At 44.9% G+C, this 26,759-nt stretch overlaps 1 protein-coding gene across 1 annotated transcript; it reads right to left on the reverse strand.

Moving 5' to 3' along the window:
- Positions 1-25,591, reverse strand: LOC118784887 (tripartite motif-containing protein 35-like). The gene is made up of 14 exons (XM_036539358.1): positions 25,199-25,591; positions 23,495-23,590; positions 22,928-23,158; positions 20,949-20,971; positions 20,736-20,854; positions 19,491-20,031; positions 16,466-16,626; positions 14,157-14,305; positions 11,473-11,568; positions 10,251-10,481; positions 10,140-10,162; positions 9,343-9,464; positions 8,473-8,584; positions 1-616 (listed from the first exon to the last, which is right to left on the reverse strand). Exons 1-14 carry the CDS (start codon positions 25,589-25,591, stop codon positions 142-144), a joined length of 2,772 nt encoding a protein of 923 aa, XP_036395251.1. The 3' UTR covers positions 1-141.
- Positions 25,592-26,759: the final 1,168 nt, after the last annotated feature.

The raw sequence follows: 26,759 nt of genomic DNA on the forward strand, positions 1-26,759 counted from the left end.
CACTGTATTTAAGGAAAGGTAGGTACAAACACAGAGGTAATTGCATAGCTGGACCACTAACACCAGGGCGCTTGGCTAAAATAACAACCAGAACGCATGTGGCCCCTCAGGGAAGGTTCTCGGGGGGTGGGGGTTGGGGCATCAGGCAGGCGAATCGCAGCGGTAATTCTCGCTGCTCGGCGCGGGCTGGTTTTCCTCCGCTCGCACAGACACCTTCTCCGGCAATATTCTCAGCCGGCGACGCTCGCAGACGCTCTCGAAGTAGGGGTACACCGCCTCGGCGAAGGGGTGCGTAAAGGTGTGGAGGGGGACGCCGTCGGCCGGGTCGGAGAAGGACACCCACCCTGCGTCCCAGTCCAGCTCGACTCTGACCCTCCGGAGTGTCTTCCTCACGGGGAGCGGGGCGCAAGGCGAGGCCATGACCCTGTACTCCCCGGAACGCAGGCTAATACACCACACCCCCTCCTCCGGGCAGGCCGAGAACTCCTCCTTCCTGCAGACGGACCCCAGGGCCACGCCCAGAGTCCAGTTGGTGCTGTCGCCCACCTCCACCTCCCAGCTGTGCCTCCCGGCCGTGAAGCCCTCGGACCCCAGGACGCAGGCGTACGGGTGGAACCTCTCCAGATTGTCAGGGAGTTCCTGCCTCTCATGCCCATGGCCCCCCTCGGTGAGGTCCTCAGAAAGGACGAGGGACGAGGAGGCCGTGTTGGGGTCCAGAGTCACGGGAGCTGAGAGCGGGGGTGAGAATTACACATATAGTTTATGCCCATCATAGTCAGCATCAACAACCACCCCCACATACTTTTTTTCATTATTTGCTCATTACATTACATTATATGACCGTCATTTGGCAGACACTCTTAACCAGAGTGACTTACATAGGTTACAGTATTTTCATGTTATCCATTTATGTAGCTGGATATTTTCTGAGGCAATTATGGGTTAAGTACCTTGCCCAAGGGTAAAGTAGCAGAGTCCCAGCAGGGGCGGTTTCGGTTACAAGCCCTCCTCCTTACCTATGTGCCACACTGCCGTCATAGTTAACATGACAGCCTGGGAAACTGAAATATCTTATGCCATATTACCTTGAATTTATCACTGTGTGATTTATTTCAAAGTATCCATGTGCCATCCATTCAAAGGCATCATTAATTTAATGGTGCAGCTAGTCAGAGTAATACAAGGTTCAAACACTGTTGTATGTGACTGAGGCACATTCATTTAAACACACCTGATGGAACACCACATAGTCCCCAAACAGTCAGTGGTCAAATCAGCAAAATTAACATGTACTACTATGATGATCACAACAAAATATAGCAATGGAGTGCTATATTGAAGTGGAGCACATTCCACATTGGTTACATTTATATAGCTGAGGACTTACTGAAACAACTCAGGGTGAATTCTGTGCTCATGGGTGGCATACCTGGGAATCATATTTATTGTAAAGCACTCACTGTACTGCACCGTCCCCAGCATCTTCTCCCAGACTCTGTACTTCAGGTTGGCCACGTGTTTGGCCACATCGATCAGCGCTCCCTCTGGAAGCCTCTCAGGTCTCTGTGGGGCGTTCCAGGCCCTGTGATAACATTTGGAAGCTTGAACCTTCGTGGATTTTGATTTCAGTTCAAAAGAAGAGCAGTACAAGAAAGAATGTGGAAGTCACATACTTTTTCATCGTTTCCTCGTATTCCTGGAAGGCAAGAGCAATCCCAAATGTTAAAAAATGAACTGTTCATCTGGCTGCTTAGATTCAGCATTTCAGTCATGGCTGGATTTGTGAATTACCTGCAGGAACAAGATGTCCTCAGCTTCCAGCTCCTGCTCTATTGCTTGGATCGTGTCTGAAAGGGAGGATATGTCTTTGTCCATCTTCTCCATCTTCTCCTTCATCACCTGACTCTTCTGCTCCTCTTCTTCTCTCAGCGCGGCGATCCTGGCCTCCTCTTCATCTCGGAGAAACTGACGAAGTTTCTCAAACTGCTCCCGTATCTGCTTCTCTGTGCTCTTGGCCTGTACCTGGGACGGGGGAAGCACCAAAACATTTATATTACATTACATTAAATTACATTATTGTGATGCAGATGCTCTTATGCAGAGTGACTTACACAGGTTACAGCTTTTACATGTTATCCATTTGTACAGCTGGATATTTGCTGAGGCAATTCTGGGTCAAGTACCTTATTCAGTGGTACAACAGCAGTGCCTCAGTGGGGAATCATGCCTGCAACCTTTTGGTTATGAGCCCTGCTCCTTCCCCCATGCTACACTGCCACCCTTCAGATTAAAAAAAAAATCCTCAGAAAATTCAGCTTGATGTTTTCCTGTCATTTTTAATGCTTCTCTGGACAGAGAAGTGTAAACCCCTGTGCTTTACATTACATTACATTCATTTGGCAGACGCTCTCATCAAGAGTGGCCTCCAGCATAACTGAACATAAGTGTATCCATTCAAGCTGAATGAGCAACAGAGTCAGACCAGGCTATAATGTGACACTGTGCCACAGACCTACATGCTGTAAACACACGCCATATCTGACATACCCCCATGTGTTCTGCAACTTGATCGCAGCTGCTCAAGACCTCGCGACAGGCCTGCTGCTTCTCCTCCAGAGGACGCAGCGCGGACATGACTTCCCCCTGGAGTGGCGTGACGGAGAGATGGACAGACAGGCAGACAGACAGACAGACAGGCAGGCAGACAGACAGACAGCTGGCATTCAGAGGCAAACACAGGGTAGACGCACCAGAGCTGTGGAGACCCACTGGGTTTTTTATTTATTTATTTATTTATTTTTTTACAGCCTGTGAGTTATGCGGCCTGTGAGTTATGTGGCCTCCAGATCGGATCTCCCTCAGCAGACAGCACCCACATCTACAGACAGGCTAAGGTGTCAGCGGGGTTGCCGGGGCAGCAACTTGATAACGATGTGAGAACTTTATGAGCTCGACAGGGGGCAGGAGGTGGGGGAGCGGGAGTGGCACAGAGGGGGGTGAGGTCAGTCAAGTGACCCCCGACTCCCCCCTTTTTCCACTGTAGTTCTAGGATTTTAAATGTCAGGTCAAATGACACGTCAGGTTTTGAAAAAGCCTGCTCACAGTATCGAATAATTTAGTTGGGGTTTTGAAACACTGATGAAGTCTTGCCTCCTCCCTGTTACAATTAGCATATTACCCAGAATGCTTCAGCTGGAGGTAAGGCAAGCTGGCTGACAGAGACCAGCACAAGTGTTTTGGTTTTTTTTTTTTTTTTTTGATTGCATTACCCTTGTCCGGAGCTGTGACACATGACATCACACTGCCATGCTGCTTTTTGCCTGAACCAAAAACTACTACCTGCATTTCCTCCGCAATCAGAGCCCTGCACAAATGAAACTCCTTATTAAAGTAACTCCATCCACCCATGGCTCCTTCGATCAATAATTGCAGTGTGGTCCCGGTCTCAACAGCGGAAAACATTAACTCTCAGGCTAGATGCTTGCTACAAGTTTTTATATCCGATAACGTAAACGAGGTTTTGAAACACCGATGAGATCTTGCCTCATCAGTTGCCACCAAGGTTTTACCGTGAAACGTCTCCCCGCTGAAAGGACGTACTCATACTCATATTGCTTGAGAGGGTAAAACGAAAATGTATAAATGAGTACGGGGGAGTCCGTGCGGACTGCCCTGACAGGTGGTAATGGGCTCCTAAAGCAGCTCAGCACGTGCCCGAGCATGTCACACGATGTCACACATAGCCTCGCCAGAGCCCTGTGAGAATGTTCTGAGCTGGCACCCAGGGCTATGTTAGACAGAAGCTGGCTGACTTCCATCCGTCTGACACATGTGCTGTCTGTTTCCCTGTCAGTCCGCCAGAGGACAGAATGGGGGATCGCTCCTGAAACAGTGACACACAAATCAGCGCTGTTTCCCTGTCAGTCCGCCAGAGGACAGAATGGGGGATCGTTCCTGAAACAGTGACACACAAATCAGCGGGGCCAGGGTTGTTCCAGTTACCCTGAGGGCATCGTGATTGTGGGAGAGACGCCACACTGCACTCTTTGAGTGCAGAAATTATATACGTCTATGCAGCTCCGTAAGGCGCATGAAGACAAAATATCTCGTGTGCAAAATTTAAAATGCCCCCCCCCCCCCTTATGGGCATTGGTGGTGTGATCAACCAAAATTATTTTAAATTTAGTAAAGCAATCAAGCCTGTTCAAAGCTCTGTGCAAGTCTTTAACTGGGCTGAATAAAATGAAACTGACACATTGCTGATGGAGGTGTCAGTGCTTTGGGAATTCAGGCACATCCTTCAGATCAAGGAACTCTGAGGGTGAACTAATGTACCATTAAATCAGCAACTCACATTGTTACAAACTGTTTCAAATTGTATTCATCTCAATCGCTATTATGTATAATCATGCAGTGTACAAGTTCTTCTGTCACTTTCAAAACATTTCATGTCATGTCAAAACATTCATGCACAATCTCCTGACAGTCCCTGAAAGCTTTATTTTGATTTTTTGTGGTAGCGCTCAACAGCAGTGGTTCCACATAATTTCAGTGCAATCTTTACTTTCTTCTTTGTTTTTGTATAACAAGCCATATGCTCTGAGGAAAGTTAAAGTAACTGCAAAAGAACATTTAAGAACATTTTTCCATATTATTACTCCATTATCCTGTGCTATATAGTGTTTGCTTTGTTCTTAACATGGAGGATCCAGTAGTTTCAGTCCTTGTACCAGATCAAGGTTACATTCTTGGGATTTTGTTAGTGCTGACTACTTAAATCTTTGGTTGTCCTGGGGAAAAAAAACTCTAAAGTATTTGTGTAAGGCAACAGACAAACAAGTACTAATGCACTAGAGAAGGTCAAAATTGAAAAAAAAACAAAACAAATTAGCAGGTGACCCCCCCCTTCCAACCCGTCCAACCCATCTAACCCCCTATTCCCCCCACACACATGGTGAATGATGAAAAAGAGAATAATATGTTTGCATGGAGAAGATCTTAGACACACACACACACACACACACACACACACACACACGCACACACAGTGGAATGTGGATGGCTTCGTTCTCCTACCTCTCTGTCCCCAGCAGACTCCCGCAGTGGGATTCTCTTCACCTCCCTGAAGCTTCACTGGTGTCAGATACTCCTGTCAGATGAGCCGCTCTCTCCCTCTCCCTCTCTCTCCCTCCCTCCCTCTCTCTCTGTCTCTCTCTCTCTCTCTCTCTCCCTCTCTCTCTTTCCCCCTCTCTCTCTCCCTCTCTCTCTCTCTCTCTCTCCCTCCCTCTCTCTCTCTCTCTCTCCCTCTCTCCCTCTCTCTCTCTCTCTCTCTCTCTCTCTCTATCCCTCTCTCTCTCCCTCCCTCTCTCTCCCTTCCTCTCCCCTCGCTCTCTCTCTCCCTCTCTCTCTTTCTCTCTCTCTCTCTCTCTCCCTTCCTCTCCCTTCCACTCCCCTCCCTCCCTCTCTCTCTGTCTCTCTCTCTCTCTCTCCCTCTCCCTCCCTCTCTCTCTGTCTCTCTCTCTCTCTCTGGCCAGCAACCCCAGCCTCCGTTTCGCGTTTTGTCATCAGAGGGAGAGGGATTCTCACTTCCATAAGCAGCTTTGAAATACTGTATGTTCTGTATGTGCCGATGCATGGCCGCTGCCACAGCAGATAGGGTTACAGTAAACACCGCTTGCCTAGGGGAAGCACAGAGACAATTCTGAAACAGCGTTGGCTCCCTTCATAGGTTTCTCTCAAAATGGAGTTTTTAAAATGGAGAGCGAAGAAAGAAAAGTTTATATTCATTTCCCACTTTCACGTCACTGTGTTCAATTCATAAGATGTTGCGATAAAATAGAAGATGAAAAAAATAAAGTAAGCCTCCACATTGTATGATTGGCTGAGTATTCACATTTAGATAAACAACAATGTGATATGAATTAAAGACTGCAACATGTGAGTTATGAGAATAAACTGGTAATAAAATAGACAATCATCAATTTTACATTATTGTCATTTTTTTTGCCAGACACCTCTTGTCCAGAGCGACTTACATAGGTTACAATTTTTACAAGCCCTGCTCCTTACCAGTGTACTTCACTGCCACCCACACTTATGTAACATCTAGGGCTGTGTACTTCCAATTCTTTTTTTTCAAATTTATAGTCAGATAGAAATACGGAAAGAAATTCTGGTTTACAGTACTTTGCTCAAGAGTACAAAAGAGGACCTTCAACTCTCAATTCTTAATCACAAGTCTACTCAATTTAGAATCAAAAAAATTAAAATTAAAATATTTAACAATTTTAAAATTTGCATATTTACATTCTCAGACCATGTGATCGACACAGAAGAAATGATTTCATTGATTTCAGTGGTCACAAGAAACAAGATTATAATATAATTTCAGATTATAATTTGAACTAGAATCCCCCCGATTCTTCAAAATCCCCATAAGAATGCACAATTAGTGGGAAGGCCACTTCACCAAAACTGAAAGGAGGTTAAGTATAACTCTCTACTCTACTCAAGGTGTACTAAAAACATCAATATCTACTGATTGCTACTCACGCAAACTGTTCTGCTTATTAACTTGCCAGGCTCTGTACAATAAAACATGAAATGCCACATTCAAAAAACATAAAACTCCCTGTATGCCAAAAACACAAGTCTTGAGCACTAACAACAAGAACCTCTGCTACATACCAAAACACAGGCCTCTACAGAGTGCTAAAAACATGACCCTTTAGTGTGCACTAAAATGAGAATCCCTACTGCTTAGCAGAACATGAGCCTCCAGTAAGACTTACATTTATTCATTTGGCAGACACTTTTATCCAAAGCAACTTACATAGGTCACAGTTCTTTACAATGTTATCCATTTATACAGCTGGATATTTACTGAGGCAATTCTGGGTTAAGTACCTTGCCCAAGAGTACAGCAGCAGTGTCCCAGCGGGGATCGAACCGACAACCTTTCGGTTACAAGTCCTGCTCCTTAACACACTGGATTAAACCAATGGGAAACATGTATTGAAGGATAATTCAATCTAGAGACTTAAATGCTTGAAATTTGTTTCTTAGAATAATATAAATAGTGAAGTAGATGCCTATGTATGAATTTTTTTCCAAAAAAAAAAAATTCTTATAAATTTTTTTTGGCTAGTTTGAAGAATCTAAAATATAAGATAGTTTTCATTTGTTTAACACTTTTTTGGTCTCTGCATAATTCCATTTGGTTGTGATGTCTTTATTATTCTAAAATGTGGAAAATAGCAAAAATAAAGAATAAAAGTTATGTCCAGACTTTTGACTGGTACTGTACTGGGGGGGGCAGAACCAAGTGGACCATTGCTGTGACACTTCTGGCAACACGCTCAATTGGCTCAGCAGATATCCGGCCACGCAACTGGACAGCAAATGTAGAAACTTGTAAGCTATATATGTAATATAATATATATATATGTAATATATAATAAAGCTATATATATAATATGTAATTTGGACTGTGACAGAGAGCCTTCACCCGTCCCCTAGAACTATTGATTGTTTGTTAACCATCTAAATGTTTAAGGATTTTTAAGGATTTTGTCTTTCAGTGTTGTCAGTAACTGAGCTCATTTCACATCAAATACACCTGACCAGTCCATGCTTGCTAACACTTCCATCAGTACGAGGTTCAGGGGAGATCCTCAACTGGGCTGGGCCACACTTCCTAACTTTCAGGGTTTTCAGCTGCTGCTTCATGGGATGGCCACCAGACGGCCTCATAACTTCCTGTCAGCCATGCTTCTTAGATAATGTCTTCCACCTGTGTTGATTAGTTGTTGGTTTCACCTGTGTCGTCTGTTATTTAACCCCTGTCCTTTGTCTGCCTAGTTGCTCAGTCTTGAGTTGCCATGCTTGTTGTGAATGAATTCTCATGCCAAGCTTGTTTTGCAGTCTCTTGAGTCTTCAGTTAAAGAAACTTTGTTGCCTTTGAACCAGACGTCTTGGTGTCCTGAGTCATCTCTGCGCTTGTGCTTTTTACACTAGCACCTCCGCCAGTACGAGGTTCAGGGGGTGGGATCCTCCACTCCCACCCGCACCTCCACCGGCACAAGCCTCAGGGGGTGGGATTCACACGTAGTGCAGAAGTAGGGGTACACCTCCTCTGCAAACGGGTGCACGAAGGTGTAAAGGGGGGCGCCACCAGCGGGGTCGGAGAAGGACACCCGCCCTGCGTCCCAGTCCAGCTGAACCCTGACCCCGCGGAGCTTCTCCCTCACGGGGAGGGGCACCGACGGCGACTCCAGCGCCTCGTACTCGCCATCGCGCAGGCTCATGCCCCAAATGCCGTTCTCCGGGCACGCCGGGACCGGGGCCTTCCTCTCCGCCCGCTGGCTGGCAACACCCACCATCCAGTTGGCGTTGTCCCCGACCTCCACGTCCCAGGTGTGCCGTCCGCCGCCGAAGCCCCGCGACCCCAACATTTCGCCGCAGCTGACAAACCTCTCGGGGTTGTCAGGGAGCTGCTGGCTCCGGCCACTGTCAACCACACTGGTGAGGTCATCAGACAGCACCAGGAAGGGGTCCGCGGTGTTTGGGTCCAGAGTCACGGGGGCTGAAGAGAGAGAGGAACGAGAAGGACGAGAGATCCCTCTAATAGACGAAATAAAGGCACACAGAGAGGCTACTGCTCTCATGCTGCCCAGCATGCAATGTTGAAAACTTGGGTTTTTTAGTCCTTTATTTGGTGATGAAGCATCTGTGTTATAAATCTCACTTTTGACAGTTCACATTCAGACACAGCTTTCACATACAGATGTGCCTGTGTCAACATACCTGTCTGTACATGCACACTCTGAAGGTGACCTTGAGTCTCATTACTAGTTTGACCAATTTCCTGTCTTCCAGGTATGAAAGTTTACCTTACTGCATGTTATCTCCTCAGTGGACATCATACGGTATGTGCAAAGACAATGATTGGACTATCGGTGCCTAATAGTAGGAAAAACAAAAATTGTGCACTATATCCCTGTAAGTACTCAGTTAACAATATCTGAGTGGCTGATAACATTGTGCTTTGTATAACAAATTGTATTCTTTGGGTCTTATACTTGGGTCTGAAACTGAATATTGATGAATTTGAAGATAATGCTGCATGCTTTTGCCATATCATCTGATGAGTCACGTTTTCAGCAGTGTTTGAAAACCCCAATCCAAATCCTAATCCAACACTGTGAGAAAGACATTTCAAATCCCAGAAACTGTTCCAGAAACTGTTAGCTGAGACCGCTTTAAAGATTTCAGAAGGTTTTGATCCAATCCAATAAGTGTCAACTCCGCCCCTGGCTTTGTAACCTACTGCAAAGCACTCACTGTATTGCACCGTCCCCAGCATCTTCTCCCAGACTCTGTACTTGAGGTTGCCCAGGTGTTTGGTCACATCGATCAGCGCTCCCTCTGGGACCCTCTCGGGGTTCTGTGGGGTGTTCCATGCCCTGCAATAACATCCAGGAGTCAGGAAAAGTCCAAACTGATATTTCACAGAAGATCCAGATCTTAAGGAAGGAGGTTTCTTTGAGAAGTTGAGAGACCTCTGTGCAGTCAGCTTTAACCTCAATATCACAACAGATTACAAATGTTGGAGGGCATTCTTGCATCATTTTCCTGCCTTAATGTGTGTAAAGCAATGGGGGCAAATGTCTTGGTTATAAACTGCCATCATATGAATAGCAGTAATCTAAGCGTCAGATCGATTTTTGCAGATGTGTATGTCCTGACATAGGGAAAATATATGATTAATTACTGTGAGTGACAATGCATTTGTATCTTATAAATATAGCTGTTAGAGAGTCTATATGACAAAAAGCCAGTCTTAAATCGACTTTGGGGTTCTTTTTTGCAGTCAAAGCAAATAAACGCACTGGTTGGTAACTGATGTTCTACACTGCAGGAAGGGTTAGGGTGTGTTTGTCCAAAGAGTGTGGGCAAGGGGCTTTTCAGATAACCTGCAGTTACTTTTGAACTCCAAACATAGTTTCCACTTTAATGACACCATGTTGAGCTATGCATGCAAGACCAGTGCAGAAAGTCTCACCAACAGTTAGCAAGTTTGACGATGATGTTAGTCCGCATGGCACCTAGGAATGCAGGTGTTTAGTGTTTTTGCGTACCTCATCATTGTGCTCTTGTATTCCTGGAAGGGAAAATAAGGATGGGTTATTATAACTTTTAACTTGGTAATGAATGCAGATCAGATCACCCAATCAGCATTCAGTGTTCACCTGCAGAAAGGAGATGTCCTCAGCTCCCAGCTCCCCTTCCATGACCTTAATTGTGTTAGAGAGAGAGGATATGTCTTTGTCCATCTTCTCTATCTTCTCCCTCATCACCTGACTCTTCTGCTCCTCTTCCTCTCTCAGTGCAGCGATCCTGGCCTCCTCTTCATCTCGCAGAAACTGGCGAAGTTTCTCAAACTGCTCCCGTATGTGTCTCTCTGTGTGCCGGGCCTGGATCTGGGATCGAAAATATTGAGGGTGAATAAACTCTGAGAGCAGCAAAATAACGAGAAGCAAAAAGAGCCTGTGAGGTTTTATGTATTTTTAGGGCAGAAGTGTAAGCATAGTGGTAAGGAGTAAGGTATGTAACCAAAAGGCTGCCGGTTAAATTCCCCACTGGTGCACTGTTGCTGTACCCACAAACCAAATATCTGTGTGTCTGTCTTGACTTACGCTGGTCAGCACCTCACAAATAGATATACATACACACAAAAGCATATGCACATGCGTGTATAATATACAGTACCAGTCAAAGGTTTGGACACACCCGATTACGATTATAGGAAACATGCATTCAAAGACATTTTGATGGAAAGACTTATGCTTAAATGCTTGAGATTTGTTTCTTACACAAATATAAATAGTGAAGTTGATATATGTGTGTGTGTGTGTGTGTGTATGTGTGTGTGTGTGTGCGTGTGTGTGTGTGCGTGTGTGTGTGTGTGTATGTGTGTGTGCGCACGTGTGTGTGGGTATGTGTGTGGGTATGTGTGTGTGTGTGTGTGTGTGTGTGTGTGTGTGTGTGTGTGCGTGTGTGTGCGTGCGTGTGTGTGCGTGCGTGTGTGTGTGTGTGTGTGTGTGTGTGTGTGCGCGTGTGTGTGTGGGTATGTGCGTGTGTGTGTGTGGGTATGTGTGTGGGTATGTGTGTGTGTGTGTGTGTGTGTGTGTGTGTGTGTGTGTGTGTGTGTGTGTGTGTGCGTGTGTGTGTGCGTGTGTGTGTGTGTGTGTGTGTGTGTGTGTGTGTGCGCGTGTGTGTGTGGGTATGTGCGTGTGTGTGTGTGGGTATGTGTGTGTATGTGTGTGTGTGTGTGTGTGTGTGTGTGTGCGTGTGTGTGTGTGTGCGTGTGCGTGTGCGTGTGTGTGCGTGCGTGCGTGTGCGTGCGTGCGTGTGTGTGTGTGTGTGTGTGTGTGTGTGTGTGTGTAAACACACTATATAGCATTTACATACCTTTGCCTGCTCTCCCGCTTGGTGACAGGTGTGTTTGACTTTCTCAGCTGACTCCAGCCTCTTCTGCAGAGGCTTCACTGCGGCTTTCAGCTTCTCCTAGAGAAACACGGCAGAGCAGACACATCTGTGGAGCTGACAGACAGGCGATCGCTTTTGTGGTTTATACTGCTCCCTGACTGATTCTGCTGTGGGCCTAGTCATCGCAGCATCATAAAGGGACAGACGTAGCGTGGCGTAGTGGGGCTCGTAACCGAAAGGTCGCTGATTCGATTCCTGGTTGGCTGCTGGGACACTGCTGCTCTACCCTTGGGCAAGGTACTTAACCCACAACTGCCTCTTAAATATCCAGCTGCGTGAATGGATAACACTATAACTGATGTAAGTCACTCTGGGTAAGAGTGTCTCCTAAATGTCAATAATGTAATGCCAGTAATGTAATGTAGTCAATTCCTGCACAGACAGTCACAGTGATGGCCCATGGCTTGCTCAAAAGTGGTGGCTCTAAATGTCAATGTCTGCTAAATGTCAATAATGTAATATCAAGTCAATTCCTGCACAGACAGTCATAGCTTGCTCAAAAGTGGTGGTGTCAGTGCTCCCGCCCCCCTAGCTGTTGTGTTTTTGTTTTACCCTGTCCATGTGCTTTTGTTTTCCTTGTGTTTTAGCCCTGCCCTGCTCCCCGCCCGATTCTCCACCCGCCTGATTGTTCATCCCCTTCACCTGCATGCCTGCACACCTGCTTCCCATACCCTTGTCAGCCCTGCCCTATATCTGCCCTGCATGTCCCTGTCCTGTTGCTAGTTCGTAGCAGTTAGTTTCCTGACTGTCTTCGTCCCCGCTGTTTTTCCCTGTTCGTTGCTGTGTTCCGTTTTCGACCTGCCCGTTTTTTGACCTGATTATTTGCCTGCCGCTCTGTATTGTTCGCCCGATCTCTCTGCCTGCCTGTTGTTCGACCCTGCCTGTTCCGGTTTACCCGTACCTGGATTTTCCCTCGGACTGCCTCTCTGGTTTTCGACCCTGCTTGTATACTGTTTACGATCTGCTCACATCTGATTAATTCTGCCCGGAAATCAATGCACTGTGGTCTGCGACTGAGTCCTTGCCTGAGCCTTGACAGGTGGCTCAGCAGCTCCTGAGTGGTTCAGACAGAAATACCATCCCTCTGAAGCCTAGGCCAATAAGACCAATAACAGTACTACATACCAGCACACACCATATATTCTCAAGAGATTCTCTTTTTTGAGATGTGTAAAGTTGCAGCATATATTTGATGTGGTCAAAGCATCTTTGTGGTTTGCAGACTAAATAAAGAAATTTAAATTTAAATTTAAATCACGATTTAAAGAAAATAAAGAAATATACAATTTTAAATGAAACTGAAAAAAACCCAATAAAAAGAAAACAAAAACAACAGACACAATACACTACAGGGGAAGCTCTCTGATTATAGGCAACGCGATTCGTGCAACACTCATGGCAGGAAAAGGTGTAGTGCCTCAATATTGTCTCACTCTTATGTAAATAGTTACTGTTGATATGGTCATTTTCCTTTCCCTATACGTTTTAAATAGCAAAGGAAGGAGGAGGGTTTTTGTTATGTATTCCTTCAGTCTCTTGGGAATAACTTCGCACTGCCCTATGATATCTCTGCCACTAGGGGGCATCATTCCATCTCCCTCACACGCACAGAGCACTTCTGGGTCCCTAAAAGTCTGCAGGCATGACTTCATCAACAAAAAGCACCCGCACACACACACACACACACACACACACACACCTTTCTGGGCTGAGCTGCATCATCATATTTCACACACACACACATACATAGTCATAATGATACATCTTTCATCATCGCCAGTTGCCAACAGGTGATAGATGTGTTTATATACAGCTGGGGACATGCCGTGTCTTTACAATATGCAACAGAACACCTCCTTATGTAATTTTTCATAAGCTGTCATAAGTATTTACAGACGTTTATATAAAAAATTATAGAAGCTGCTTGTAAAGACATGAGGATGTTATATACAGTATGCATTATTTTCAGACACTTGCAGTGAACACATTTAAGATGTATCTGTACATAGAGAGAACATATTAAGGAAGTCAATTGCTGAATTCATAGAGGCTTTCAATCTAAGTGCTATGGTGATTTGTCTTTGAGTGACCAATCTGAGAAGGAATTGCATTTACAGTGTATATTCATTTCTTGCTCAACATTTTTGTTGGTTTTGGTGGTTATGAAATCGCTTATGATGTATACAAATAAAAAAAAGATTGAGGAAAGACTACAGTCCAGTAGCAAAAACAGAGAGGAAAACAGAGCAGTAATATTCAAAAGAGATCTGTCATTATTATTCTTAGTAGTAGTAGTAGTAGTAGTATTAGCAGCTGTAGTAGTATTAAGCAGACGCATGTTAAACAAAGTTTACATGTTATCCATTCATAAGGCCGGATATTTACTGAGGCAATTCTGGGTACTTTGCCCAAGGGTAAAACGGCAGTGAACCCATCAGGGAATTGAAGCCGCAACCTCTCAGTTATAAACTCTGTACCTTAACCACTGCACTATGCTGCTGCTCTCTGCAGCCCTATGATTAACAGTCCAGGTACACAGCTTCCCTCACCTCACAGCCTGGCGCATCCTCACCCGCGGGCCAGCGTCTCGCCGATGTCAGACACACCCAACAGACGGGTGGTAAATCCTCCGGACCGGCACGGCCCCCCGGGCCACTCGCCTCCGCCCCCGCCCCCGCCGCCACCGCCGCAGGACTCTTCTCACCGCACAGCGAGCACCCCACCTGCCCCGGGACAACGGCGGGGTCCCCTAAACCTTTCCCGGACCCACGGCAAGGGGGCTGTCCTCCCAGCGCGGGGGACAAGGTGGCCTCCATCCTGGCTCTGAGCTGGAGCTGGGGCCCGGCACCTATAAGCAACCCCCCCCCACCCCAACATGACGCTGCAGCCTTCCACAAGCACCGCTGTCTGCATGCAACGCTGGATAGGATTACAGTAACACCCCCCCACCCCCACCCCACTGCACACACCCCCCACCCCCCGTGAACATTCCCATTCCCCCACCCCCCCGCGAACATTCCCACAGGCATGTTCTTCCATCTCAGATGTGCTGACCGAGGAAAAAAAAAGTCACCGCCAGAGTTCATAGAAAGTCAGGGGACAAAATCACCCCTGTTTCAGTTTATTCATAATAATAACATAAATTTATAGTACAACAATATTATAATTAACTCTTTGGTTTAAAAAAGGTCCACCAAAACATGGGGAAAAGGCACAGTTATCTACGTGACATATAGTTATCTTACAGTTTTATGATATCTAATTCCATTTTCTTCATATAATGTCCAGAAGAACATATGCTGCTTTCGCTTTAAAAACAAAAACATCTGAATGTCTTGCATCACATTTAACCCAAAGAAAGTTTATGAGCTAATCAAAGTTGTTGCTTACAAAAGACACAAGGTTATTGAAAGAAGCTGTTTTTTTCTTTTGTTTTCTTTTTTGTGCCTTAGATATTTTAAATTTTTAATTCCTAGCCAGGAATGAAACCAGCTGGTCCTCTTAGCATAACAGCATAACAGAGAATGTGTGTTCCAGTTCATTGATATTTTTCTGCTCCTCTTTTTTTATTTTTGAATAGCCACACTTCATCTTACACATGTGTGTGTGTGTGTGTGTACACATGTGTGTCTATGAGTAATCACTTCTGCACATGTGTTTGGGTGACTGCATACATGAAAGTCATTGTGTGGTTGCGCACACACATACATGAAAATGCAAGTGTGTGTGCGCTTCAGACATGCTTGGAAGGTAGTGTTTAGGAAGCTAGTCTTGTTTTAGTGTCAAGCCAACAATTGTGGCAAATGCTAGCAGTAGAATAGGCAATAAAAAGTCGCGGTATTTCTGGAAGAAGCTTTCATGCTCTTCCACCTTGAAAGACACCATCCTTGGCAGAATCTGCAAGCGTCCGGGGTGATGGCCAGGACTGAAGATGGGAAACAGCTTCTCTTTGTGCCGGTGTTTAAAAGTGTGTATGCAGGCGCCGTTACTGAGGTCAGAGAAGGTCACCCTCCCGTATCGCCTGATTGGCTGAAACAGGGGCAGCATTTTCAAAACTCAAGATCAGAAGGTTATTATATTCGCTCGTTTGACATTTATTTCACCTAACATTGTTCATATTTTTTCATTCATGTGAGATGTTGCTTAGCTGAAAGCACACCCTCCTTGTTTCCTACTAACAACAAACCCTGTTTATTGTGATCATTTCTGTCACATACTCTATAAATACCACTGTGGCAACCCCACTACGAGGGGTACTGCTCTCAGTGAAATTTGATTGGTTGATCATCTGATGACTGGTTGGTTGACTGACAGATGATTAATTGTATGACTGATCCGACAGGTTGATCGAAGGGATTGATCAGTTGATTGAAGACTGTATGAGATTTTCATTGTGTTCTCAGACTCCTGGAAGACAGTAGATACACAGATATCATTCTCACATGCAAGTGAAGGCAGTGTAGAAGCTGTGTACATTCTCCTGGAAATGCACCCTTGCTGTGGAAGACAGCACCCTGTCCAGATGACCCTAATTATGCACCAAGTATCACCTGCTACTTGTTTACTTGCTGTTTATTTTGTGTAGCATTGCAATGTGCGTTTGACTCTGTGATCTAGTGACTGATTTAGGCTAGTATACCTGGGTTCTCTTGTCTAGTCAGGTTGCAGTTAAGTTAACTTGTGGTAGGGCTTGAATAGTGTTATGCGCACACTCACCGGTCTGGGAGTGTTGTTAACCTGGTCTCATACTGTTGCTCATTCAGCTTGAATGGATACACTTATGTTCTGTTGTGCCGGAAGTCGCTCTGGATAAGAGCGTCTGCTAAATGAATATAATGTAATGTAATGTAATGTTCCCGCTCCCTCTACCTCTCCCTCTCCCGCTCCCTCTCCCTCTCCCGCAGGTACGACTCGCAGGTGTTGTGCAGGGTCAGGTTGAGGACGGGCTCGTCCCCTGATGCCACCTGCCTGCAGACGGGGCAGTCAAGGGTGGCGCTCGCCCCCCAGTGCCGGTCCAGGCACGCCCCGCAGAAGCTGTGGCTGCACTTCAGCGCCACAGGGTCGCGGAAGATGTCCCTACACACGGGGCAGGAGAGGTCCTCCTCCAGGAGCTACAGCGATCCCCCAGCCATCCCCTCAGCACACGGCCAGATCTCCGGCTTTGACTGCCTGCCTTGCGCAACTGTGCTGGCAGCCAACACCCACTTCCTGACTGCCGTCAGCTCAAGGCAAGCCAGGAAGTAAAAGAGAGAGTCGGGAAGATAGGCGGTGCAGGGATCCAGATCCGAGCAACAGGTCTGAGTGACGGCTTGAGTGTGCAATCAGGAACAGTTTTGTTGTTGTTCCTTTCTCCTGCTTAATCTATAACAACTGTCTGACGTTTGAGGGTAGAGAGAGAGGGAGAGAGAGAGAGAGAGAGAGAGGGAGAGAGAGAGAGAGAGAGAGAGAGAGAGAGAGAGAGGGAGACAGAGAGAGAGAGAGAGAGAGAGAGAGAGAAGGCATTAATTTTATGTGGTCAAAGTTCAGAGAGATAGAAGAAAAACACAGTTAAAAAAGGCAGGCCCTGTTGAGTGGTTAACCCTTAACGCTGAATTATCAACATAATGAGGTAAACCCACAAATAAATTGACCTACATGATGGCAGAGTTGTCGATTTGCGCAGCAGTGTGGCCTGTAGGTCCTTTTCCCAGGGGAGACTGTGGTACTGTGGTAGGGCCCATACTGCTGGGTGACAGTCAGGCCCAAGGTTGGATTATATATCTACATATTTCATATATCTACACATATTGTATATGTACTTTTTTAGATGTAAATCGCTCTTATTTTCTGTGTAAGATGTATATTGTATAAGGGATTTAGGGTTTCAGAGATGTTTTATTTATTTTTGCCAAAGGGAAATTTTTAGCAACACCAGAACACAACAGCAACAATTTGTTTTATTCAGTCAATGCCCAATCAAACAGTAACATTACCAAAGCACAGGTTCATGCATGTACAACATCACCTGCACAGTTCAACGTTACGGACCAAGTTCATTGTTTTTATTACGCTACACCTCATTTCTGTTGGTTTCTAGAGTTCCTTGAATAAGACTTATTCAACCACCTTAGAAAAATCAAATGTACCCTCATGATTCTGAACCAACAGTACACTTGATGAAGCATACCCTGGTGATACGCTTGCTCTGCAGTCTAATATCGCTGGTGTAAACAAAGCAGACAACTTTACTTTCCACAGTTTGAAAAAATTAAAATCATCATGATTTTGAACGAATACAGCAGGTATTACTCATCTGATCATTGATTTGATGAGTATGAGACATTACATTTGACTGTGCCACCCTAGTGCTCCATCAGCCAAATTTTGAATGATATTTCCTGTTAGAAACACACCAGTAGATATATCACCCAGAAATAAAAAAATAAACTGCAGTAAACAAGGCTTAGCTTGGGTAAAGTTTGGAAGGAAAATCTCCTGAGAGGACCTGGAGACTGCTGGCATTGGGGTGGGTGTTGATGGGCCAATAGGGGGCAGTCTTCCCTGTGAACCAGTTCGAATCTAATGCCCCAGTGCAGTGATGGGGGCACTGACCTGCAGAAGGTGCCATCCTTCAGACCCAACGTCGCACTGCAGCCATTATAAGTCCTATAATACAAATGGCAAATTCATAGGCTAGGAGGTGTTTACATTAGCATCCCAACAAAGTTCCCTCTAGCTCTTGCAGTCTCACTTCCAACCAGTTTAACGGGCTACACACACTGCCTTGCAGAAGTATTCGGCTCCTTGACCAATTCTCACAATTTAACTGAATTAAAAAAAACGACACATTGAAATTTCATTCTGTGCGGTATTTTATTTAAAAAAAGAAAAAAAAACACTGAAGCTCTAAATGAATTATTTTAAGCTGACACTGGTTTTATGTTGGAAAATATTTGTAGTAAGATAAAATATAAAACTGCAATATGCTGTTTGACTGAAGTATGCTGTCTGAAGACTTTTGCAAGGCTTCGTAAATTCTCGCATTCTGGCACAAAATGGCTGCCATGTGCCATATTATCAGTACTGTTTCCTGCACGCAACAGTAGGGTGGTCATACAAAATGAAACTCCTCCAAAGGCTGCATCCCCTCAGGGTGCACACCACAAACACCCGGAATTTCTGTTCCATTCATTTTTAGACATGGAGTATTTCGTGTTTTATTGAAGAAGAATCGTGTCAGGGTCAAATCGCGTTGCCTATAATCAGAGAGCTTCCCCTGTAGTGTATTGTGTCTGTTGTTTTTTGTTTTCTGTTTATTGGGGTTTTTTTCCAATTTCATTTAAAATTGTATATTTCTATATTTTCTTTAAATTGTGATTTAAATTTTATTTTTTTTTATTTAGTCTGTATACCACAAAGATGCTTTAACCACATCAAATATATGCTGCATCTTTAAACATCTAAAAAAAGAGAATCTCTTGAGAATATATGGTGTGTGCTGGTATGTAGTACTGTTATTGGTCTTATTGGCCTGGGCTTCAGAGGGGTGGTATTTCCATCTGAGCCACTCTGGAGCTGCTGAGCCACCACTTTTGAGCAAGCTATGACTGTCTGTGCAGGAATTGACTTAATATTACATTATTGACATTTAGCAGACACTCTTACCCAGAGCAACTTACATCAGTTACACTGTTATCCATTTATACAGCTGGATATTTACTGAGGCAATTTGGGGTTAAATACCTTGCCCAAGGGCACAACAGCAGTGCCCCAGCAGGGTATCGAACCAGCAACCCTTTGGTAACGAGTGCTGCTCCGTAACCACTATGCTACACTGCCGCTCCTACCAAACTTTGCCAAATTGACTTTACCAAATTCACCTTCTCCAGCAGTACTCTTTTTACAGTGCGGGCAATGGAGGAAGGCTAGAGCGAGGGGAGAGTGTGTGAGCATGTTAGCGCTTGGCATTTTCTTCTGCTGTCATGGACACTTTCACGGGCAGAACACGGAGGGGGTGGTGCCGGCAGACGGTCAGGAAGTAGGGGTACACTGCCTCGGCGAAGGGGTGTGTGAAGGTGTAGAGAGGGGTGCCGTCGGCAGGGTCGCAGAAGGACACCCGCCCCGCGTCCCAGTCCAGTTGAACCCTGACCCTGTGGAGCTTCTTCCTCACATCAAGGGGCGTGACGGGTGAAGTGTAGGCCGCGTAGCTGCCCAGGAACAGGCCGATGCTCCACAGGCCCTCCTCTGGCCGCAGGTTGATGTCGTCCTTCCTTCTGACCGACCCCCTGGCCACGCCCAGGCACCAGTCCGTGTTGTCCCCGACCTCCACGTCCCAGTGGTGTCTGCCCGAGCTGAAGCTCTGGGAGCCCAGGACGGCCTCATAGTTGGAGAACCTCTCCGGGTTGTTGGGAAGCTGCTGAGACCTCCTGTACCTCACGCTGGTCAGGTCCTCTGACAGGATGTGGCAGGGGGCAGCGGTGTTGGGGTCAAGGGTCACAGGAGCTGAGCGGAGAGGGCAGGAGTTTTTATTCGGGCCCGTAAACATCAGGGGTATTACTGCACTTTACTGAAATGTATTGTAGCGCTTCTGTGATCGTGACAGCATCAGATGTTACGGCACTGTGTGATGGAATGTGTTCAGATTTGTTCCTCTGTTTTTCAGTATGCATTCCATTACATTACAATACATTATTGTGATATAGCAGAAGCTGTTGGCTTAATTATATTAATTATACTATTATATTAACTTCAAGAGAAAGCTGAAAACTCATCTTTTCAAGCTGTATCTCTAGTCTACCTTCCTCTCTATCTATCCCATCTATCCCTATTTTCTACAAAAAGCACTTTATACTAGTTTAGCATTTAACTCTTATTTAAATCTTACTGACCTCTTGTAATACTTCTCAATAACCTGTCTTAGCATAGTGATGCATTTATTTGGAAGTCGCTCTGGGTAAGAGCGTCTGCTAAATGACGTAATGCAATGTAATTATCCAGATTGACTTACATGGGTTACAATTTTATCAATTTATACACCTGGATATTTACTGAGGCAATTGTGAGTTACCTTATACCCTGCCCAAGGGTAGCAGCACCCCAGCTGGGAGATGAAGCAGCAACCTTCCGGTTACAGACCCTGCTCCTTACCACACTGCTACACTGTCACCCTGCATATGTCCGCTGTTGTTTTTGCAACAGACACTCACTGTACTGCACGGTCCCCAGCATCTTCTCCCAGACTCTGTACTTCAGGTTTCCCAGGTGTTTGGCCACATCGATCAGCGCCCCTTCAGTCAGCTTCGGCTCCTGGGGTGTGCTGGAGATTCTGCAGGAATATTCAGGCCTCAGTGCTGTCCCAGATTCGGGTTTGAGTCCCAACAGGAAGGAGACAAAGCAAGAAAGAAATGATGGTGCCTCACCTTTTCATGGTGTCTCTGTAGTTCTGTAAAAAAAAAAAAAAGAAAAAAGTGTGATAATGTTAGCCACGTTGACAAGTGTGTTAACTTGCAGCACTGCAGAGATGTTTAGTTTTGGATGGGTGCACTGCAAAAAATAACCCTTCAAAAATAAGAAATAAAATAATTAATACAAGGTGTTTTTTGCTAGTAATAAGTGAAAAAATCTGCCAATGGAACTAGTGGAAATACACTTGTTAAGATTTCTTGAAATAAGGTGTTATAGTTAAGCATTTTTAAGATAAGGGATCTTAAAATTAGGTGGAAAAAAACTAATTTTGATCCATTTTAACTGGTATTAGGAAGTGTTTTTGTGTCATGCAGTTTAAAAACCTTCTGACTTGTCAAAAAGGCTTGCTTAATTTGATACACCACTCAAAGTAAGATGTTTTCAAGACAGTTTCACCAAACAAGATATTCAAGATGCACCGTCTAAAAACAAGTCCTTGTAGCTCAAGGAAATTTTGCTTGTTTGGTGACTGTGTCTTATATTAAGTGTAAAGAGATATTTTGACTTGAAAAGAGACAATTATGCTTGGTGAGATTTGGATTTTTTGCAGTGTGACAGGTTGGCAGTGCAGCATAGTGGTAAGGAACAGGGCTCGTAACTGAAAAGTTGCTGGTTCAACCACTGCTGTATCTTTGGGCAAGGCACTTAACCCACAATCGCTTCAATAAACATCAAGCTATATAAATGGATACCATGCAATAATTGAAACCTGTGTAAATGGCTCTGGATAAGAGCATCTGCTAAATGAAAATAATGTATGTATGGATGACTACAGGACAAATCTATGCCAAACCTCTTGTATATTACAGATAAAAGACGTTTGGTACAGAGCTTAGAGGGATGTTGCTGGTTCTATTTTCAGGTGGGTCACTGCCATTGTACCACTGAGAAATGTACTTCATGTGAAATGTTTCAGTAAAAATCCAGCAAAGAAAAGGAATAATTTGCCATATTTAAGTTGAATACCCTGAATGTGAATGTCTTCTAAGCCAATGACTGAGGTAAAAAAAAAAAATCACACTGTGTATTGTATTGTATATGTATTCAATGTATATGTATATGTGTAATGTATTCAAAACCTCTCCACATTGATAGTCATCACAGTTGCAAGATATTTCTTTAGGTAAAGGGGGATTGTAAAGGTTTAAATACAATTATTTTGCATTTCAAAAACTGAGCTTAGGCCCAGTCTAGCTCTGTTGAGGTTTTAATATTTTTGCTTTTTACTTACAGTTTTAGCTGTTTTGCTTACACAATCAACTGAATTTCAGTGTTACTAGCAATACTGGATCAATATTACAAGGAAGTCATAAAGCATCTTTAACACCTTCACCAGTATGTCATTGCTGCTTAAAAAGCAGCTTTTAAGCATTTTTTATATAATTTATGGATACCAGAGAACCAAATGCTGAAGAAGGTATAAAGAATACAAATTACACACTGTAACACACTGCAAAACAAATTCAGGCAAAACAAAGGTACCACCTCCTTAAACTGGTTGCTAAAAGCTAACCATTCTTTACATTTATTTATGCATAAGTGCATATATACACATATATTCAGATATGAAATTCAAAGTAACATCAATGTCTACAGCAATATATATTTTGTATGCATGTTGAAATGTCTAAAAATATATTGAATATTACATATATTATAAAGTATCAGTTATTGTCCCTTTTATACATGTAATTTCACACATGCATTGTGGAATTTATGCTGTAAAATTACTGCATGTATAAAACAGCACATATTAAAATCATAATTTATAGTGTGTATGAATATGTGCCACAAATTTAATACATAGATTCATTTTTTTTTTGCCTACCATGGCATTTCTTTTCAAAAGCATTACAGAGATAGATTTCATGTAACAAATTCTTGCCATGTAACAAATGAGTAATGAAAATTCGTGGTATTTATCAGCACTTACATCCAACAAAGTGATGTCCTCAGCTCCCAGCTCCTCCTCTATGGCCCTAATCATGTCAGAAAGAGAGGATATCTCTCTTTTCATCTTCTCTATCTTCTCCTTCATCATTTCGCTCTTCTGCTCCTCTTCCTCCCTCAGCACGGCGATCCTGGCCTCCTCTTCCTCTCGCAGAAACTGATGAAGTTTCTCAAACTGCTCCCGTATGTGCCTCTCTGTGTGCTGGGCCTGGATCTGGGAAACGTCAATGTGGCACGCACCAGTCAACATCAGACAGACAGAGGGTAGGTAGATAGATATTTTTGTCTCATTGTCTCATTGTCTGATGTAAAATTGCTGTTTTTCTGTATTTTGAAAAAGTTGGGGCTCTCAAACCCTCTGTAGGGTTTTTTTTCTCAGCCTGGATGTGGTTCTGTACTATATATACAGTTCTCATTTTCTTCTGATTATTGTTCTTTATCCTGTTTATTCTGTGTATCATTCCCCCGCAGTATGTGTATGAAATATCTGCAGTAGGGAAAGAGGGAGAAATAGAGAAAGAGGGAGGTGAAAGATGTGAGCCAGAGTTGCCTTAATGTAATGAGCGGTTTGATAGCAGGTCAGTTTGACGTCCTTGAAGACTCCGAGCTTGGTCTGCAGGAGCTTCTGAATAGTCAGGAGTTCTTCCTGCAATAACCAGACAGACGGACAGAGCAGACAGATGACCGGACAGACGGACAGAGCAGACAGACACATCATACTCTTCTCAGCACTCATTCCACATGGCACTTTGCACAGTATCTCTCCCCCAGCCTCACTGAGAAGGACGCTCAATGCCACACAGATCTGACTGTAAACTCGAGCACATCAGATCAAAGCTCGAGTCCCCCTGGTTGCTAACAGGCAGTACACCAGGTAGGGCGAGCCCAGAGAGAGCTTCCCCTGTGCACGTGAGATGTGTCGCTGTTAAGTCAAGGAAGTGACTATATTTGTTCAAAAAACACCTTGACTCAGAGCTCTTTTATGTCTGTCTTGGGACTTTGTTGCTAATTTTACTACCCCTAATTGTTCGTAATTGCCTCTGAGTGACTCAGCGGCTGGGTGATTGTTCTTGCTCCATATTCAACAAAGGTTTGACCATGTGCCTGTTACTTCCTTGTGCCGATAAGCCACCTATGACACGGAGCCATTGTTGTTTTGTGACTCACGCCCCGGTGAAAACAGCTCTCTCGGCTCATTCTCATACTCAGAGGTGGACTGTCAAGTTCAGATGTGGGCTCATGTTTAATGTATGTTTTGTTCATGTGACTTCACTCGCTGCACTGCTGTACCTGTGCTGTTTTGTAAGCAGAGGTGGAAAACCCCGGCTTCAGAAAGCAAAAGTCCTACCATGTATTTGTTCTACCCATTCACTAAACAAGGCGATTTCACTAATTAGCTCCTCTACCTGGCTGAAGAGTTGTGCTAATTAAATTCAGCTGGTGTAGCGCATGGGTGGAACAAATACGTGGCAGGACTTTTGCTTTCTGGAGCCGGGGTGTCCACCGCTGTTTGTAAGTGGCTCTGGGTAGCAATAAAAAACGAATGCAAAATCCTAAGGGAGCCGTGAAGCCACGCGAAGAAACGCAGAGTGCTTTCGGAGTGCTGCTGTGCAGCTGGGGTTTCGTTCTCATATCAATGCCACAGATCTGTGTCAGTGATCCAGGTCAACATGCACCACAGGGGCTACAGGCAGACAGTAAAAGTTATCTGGTGCAGCAAGAGGTCATAGATTACTGCTGCTGCGTAAACTCACTGCAGGAATGCAGACACTGAGCCCTGAGAGGACGGAAGATGGAAGAGGAGTGGAATGGAACGAAATGGAAATAAGTTTCTACAGCGGACACCTAGGCCTTATGAAACAATAAAACATTTAATACAACATCAAATACAAAAATTATGCCATGTTCCAAGTGTATTTATATAACTGATGATTGCCACCTGTATTTCATGCCACAAACATATAAATATTATTAAGTATCATATATTCGACAGAAGAACGCATGAAATGAGTCGTGTTGTAGTTTGCCTCACTTGTAAGCTGCTTTGGATAAAAGCGTCTGCCAAATGAATAAATGTAAATGGAAACAAAGTAGCAATAATCAATAAACCGGTTTTATTTCACACGTGATGTGTCTTTTGTCATGTTTGAAAATGGCTTGAATGATGTTTTGATGACATTTTGCTTTCTTTTTTTTTGGTTCGGAAAGCAGGTTTGGTTGATGAGCGTCTGCTCCCCCCTGAGGGCTCACTCACCTTGCAGTTCGGCAGCACAGCCTCCAGGGGGCAGAAGGCGTGGTCCCGGTGCTGCTGGGTGAGGCAGTCCACACAGATCAGCTGCTGGTCCTCCGTGCAGAAGAGCTTCAGTGTCTCCCCATGCAATGGGCAGGGCCTCTGGGGCCCGCGCCGCTCCCTCTCCCGCAGGTACGACTCGCAGGTGTTGCGCAGGGTCAGGTTGAGGACGGGCTCGTCCCCCAACGCCACCCGCCTGCAGACGGGGCAGTCCTGAGCGGCGCTCGCCTCCCAGTGCCCGTCCAGGCACGCCCCGCAGAAGCTGTGGCTGCACTTCAGCACCACGGGGTCGCGGAAGATGTCCCTGCACACGGGGCAGGAGAGGTCCTCCTCCAGGAGAGAGTGATTGCTGGACATCCTCTCTACAGCACTTATTGACACACACACACACACACACACTCAGACACTTATATGTGGCACATGCACAGGCAAACACACACACACACACACACACACACACATTTATATGTGGCACATGCACAGGCAAACATACACACACACACACACACTTATATGTGGCACATACACACACACACACACACACTTATATGTGGCACATACACACGCAAACACACACACACTTATGTAGCATGTGCACAGGCAAACACACACACACACAGTTACATGTTGAACATTCACACACTTACATGCACACACGCATTTATATGTACACTTGCATGTAGTACACGCACACACTTACACACTTGTGCACTCGCACACATACACACACCAAACATATGCACACACGCCTTATATGTAGCACGTGCACACACGCACACACAAACACTTACATGTAGTACATGCACAGACATGCACACACTTACACATGCACTCACACACACCTACATGTCATTTCATGCACACACAGGCATTTACACATACATCCACACACATGCTCAGACAAAAACACAGACATGCAAACTCTCTCTCCCTCGATTTCTCTCTTAGACACACGCTCTCACAGACACATTCACAGACGGGCTCCCTGCCCTGGACCTGACTGGCTTTCCCCAATTTCGTTGCTTCTCTCAATAACGGCTTACATTCTTACATTACATTGCATTACATTTCATGCAGTGTATCTAATCAAACTGAATGAGCAGCAGTGTCAGACCAGGCTAACAACACTCCCAGACTAGTGAGTGTGACCATAACTCCATTCAAGCCCTACCACAAGATAACTTGCACAACCTGATTAGACAGCCCAGACTCTAAAGGAAGCCAAGCGCACACACTACCATGCTAACCTTCCTAGGGAATGGAAGGCAAGTGCATTACATCACAATACTATACGTAAAATAAACGTCAAGAGACCTGCAACTTCCGAAAACGTCAGAATAGAGGACCCTCCGACCCAGAGAGAAAGGCAGGAGCTGTCCGTCATATTAGCTCCTCGGGGGAGGGTCTCTAGGAGAGTTTCCACAGTCCCGTCTGCCTGCTCCTCACTAACACACCCCACGTCTTCCCCACAGCACCAGGACCTCACCAACACACCTGCATGTTCCCCTACCTCACTAACACACAC

The sequence above is a fragment of the Megalops cyprinoides genome, chromosome 1, assembly GCF_013368585.1.
Source record: "Megalops cyprinoides isolate fMegCyp1 chromosome 1, fMegCyp1.pri, whole genome shotgun sequence".
Classification (NCBI taxonomy): domain Eukaryota; kingdom Metazoa; phylum Chordata; class Actinopteri; order Elopiformes; family Megalopidae; genus Megalops; species Megalops cyprinoides.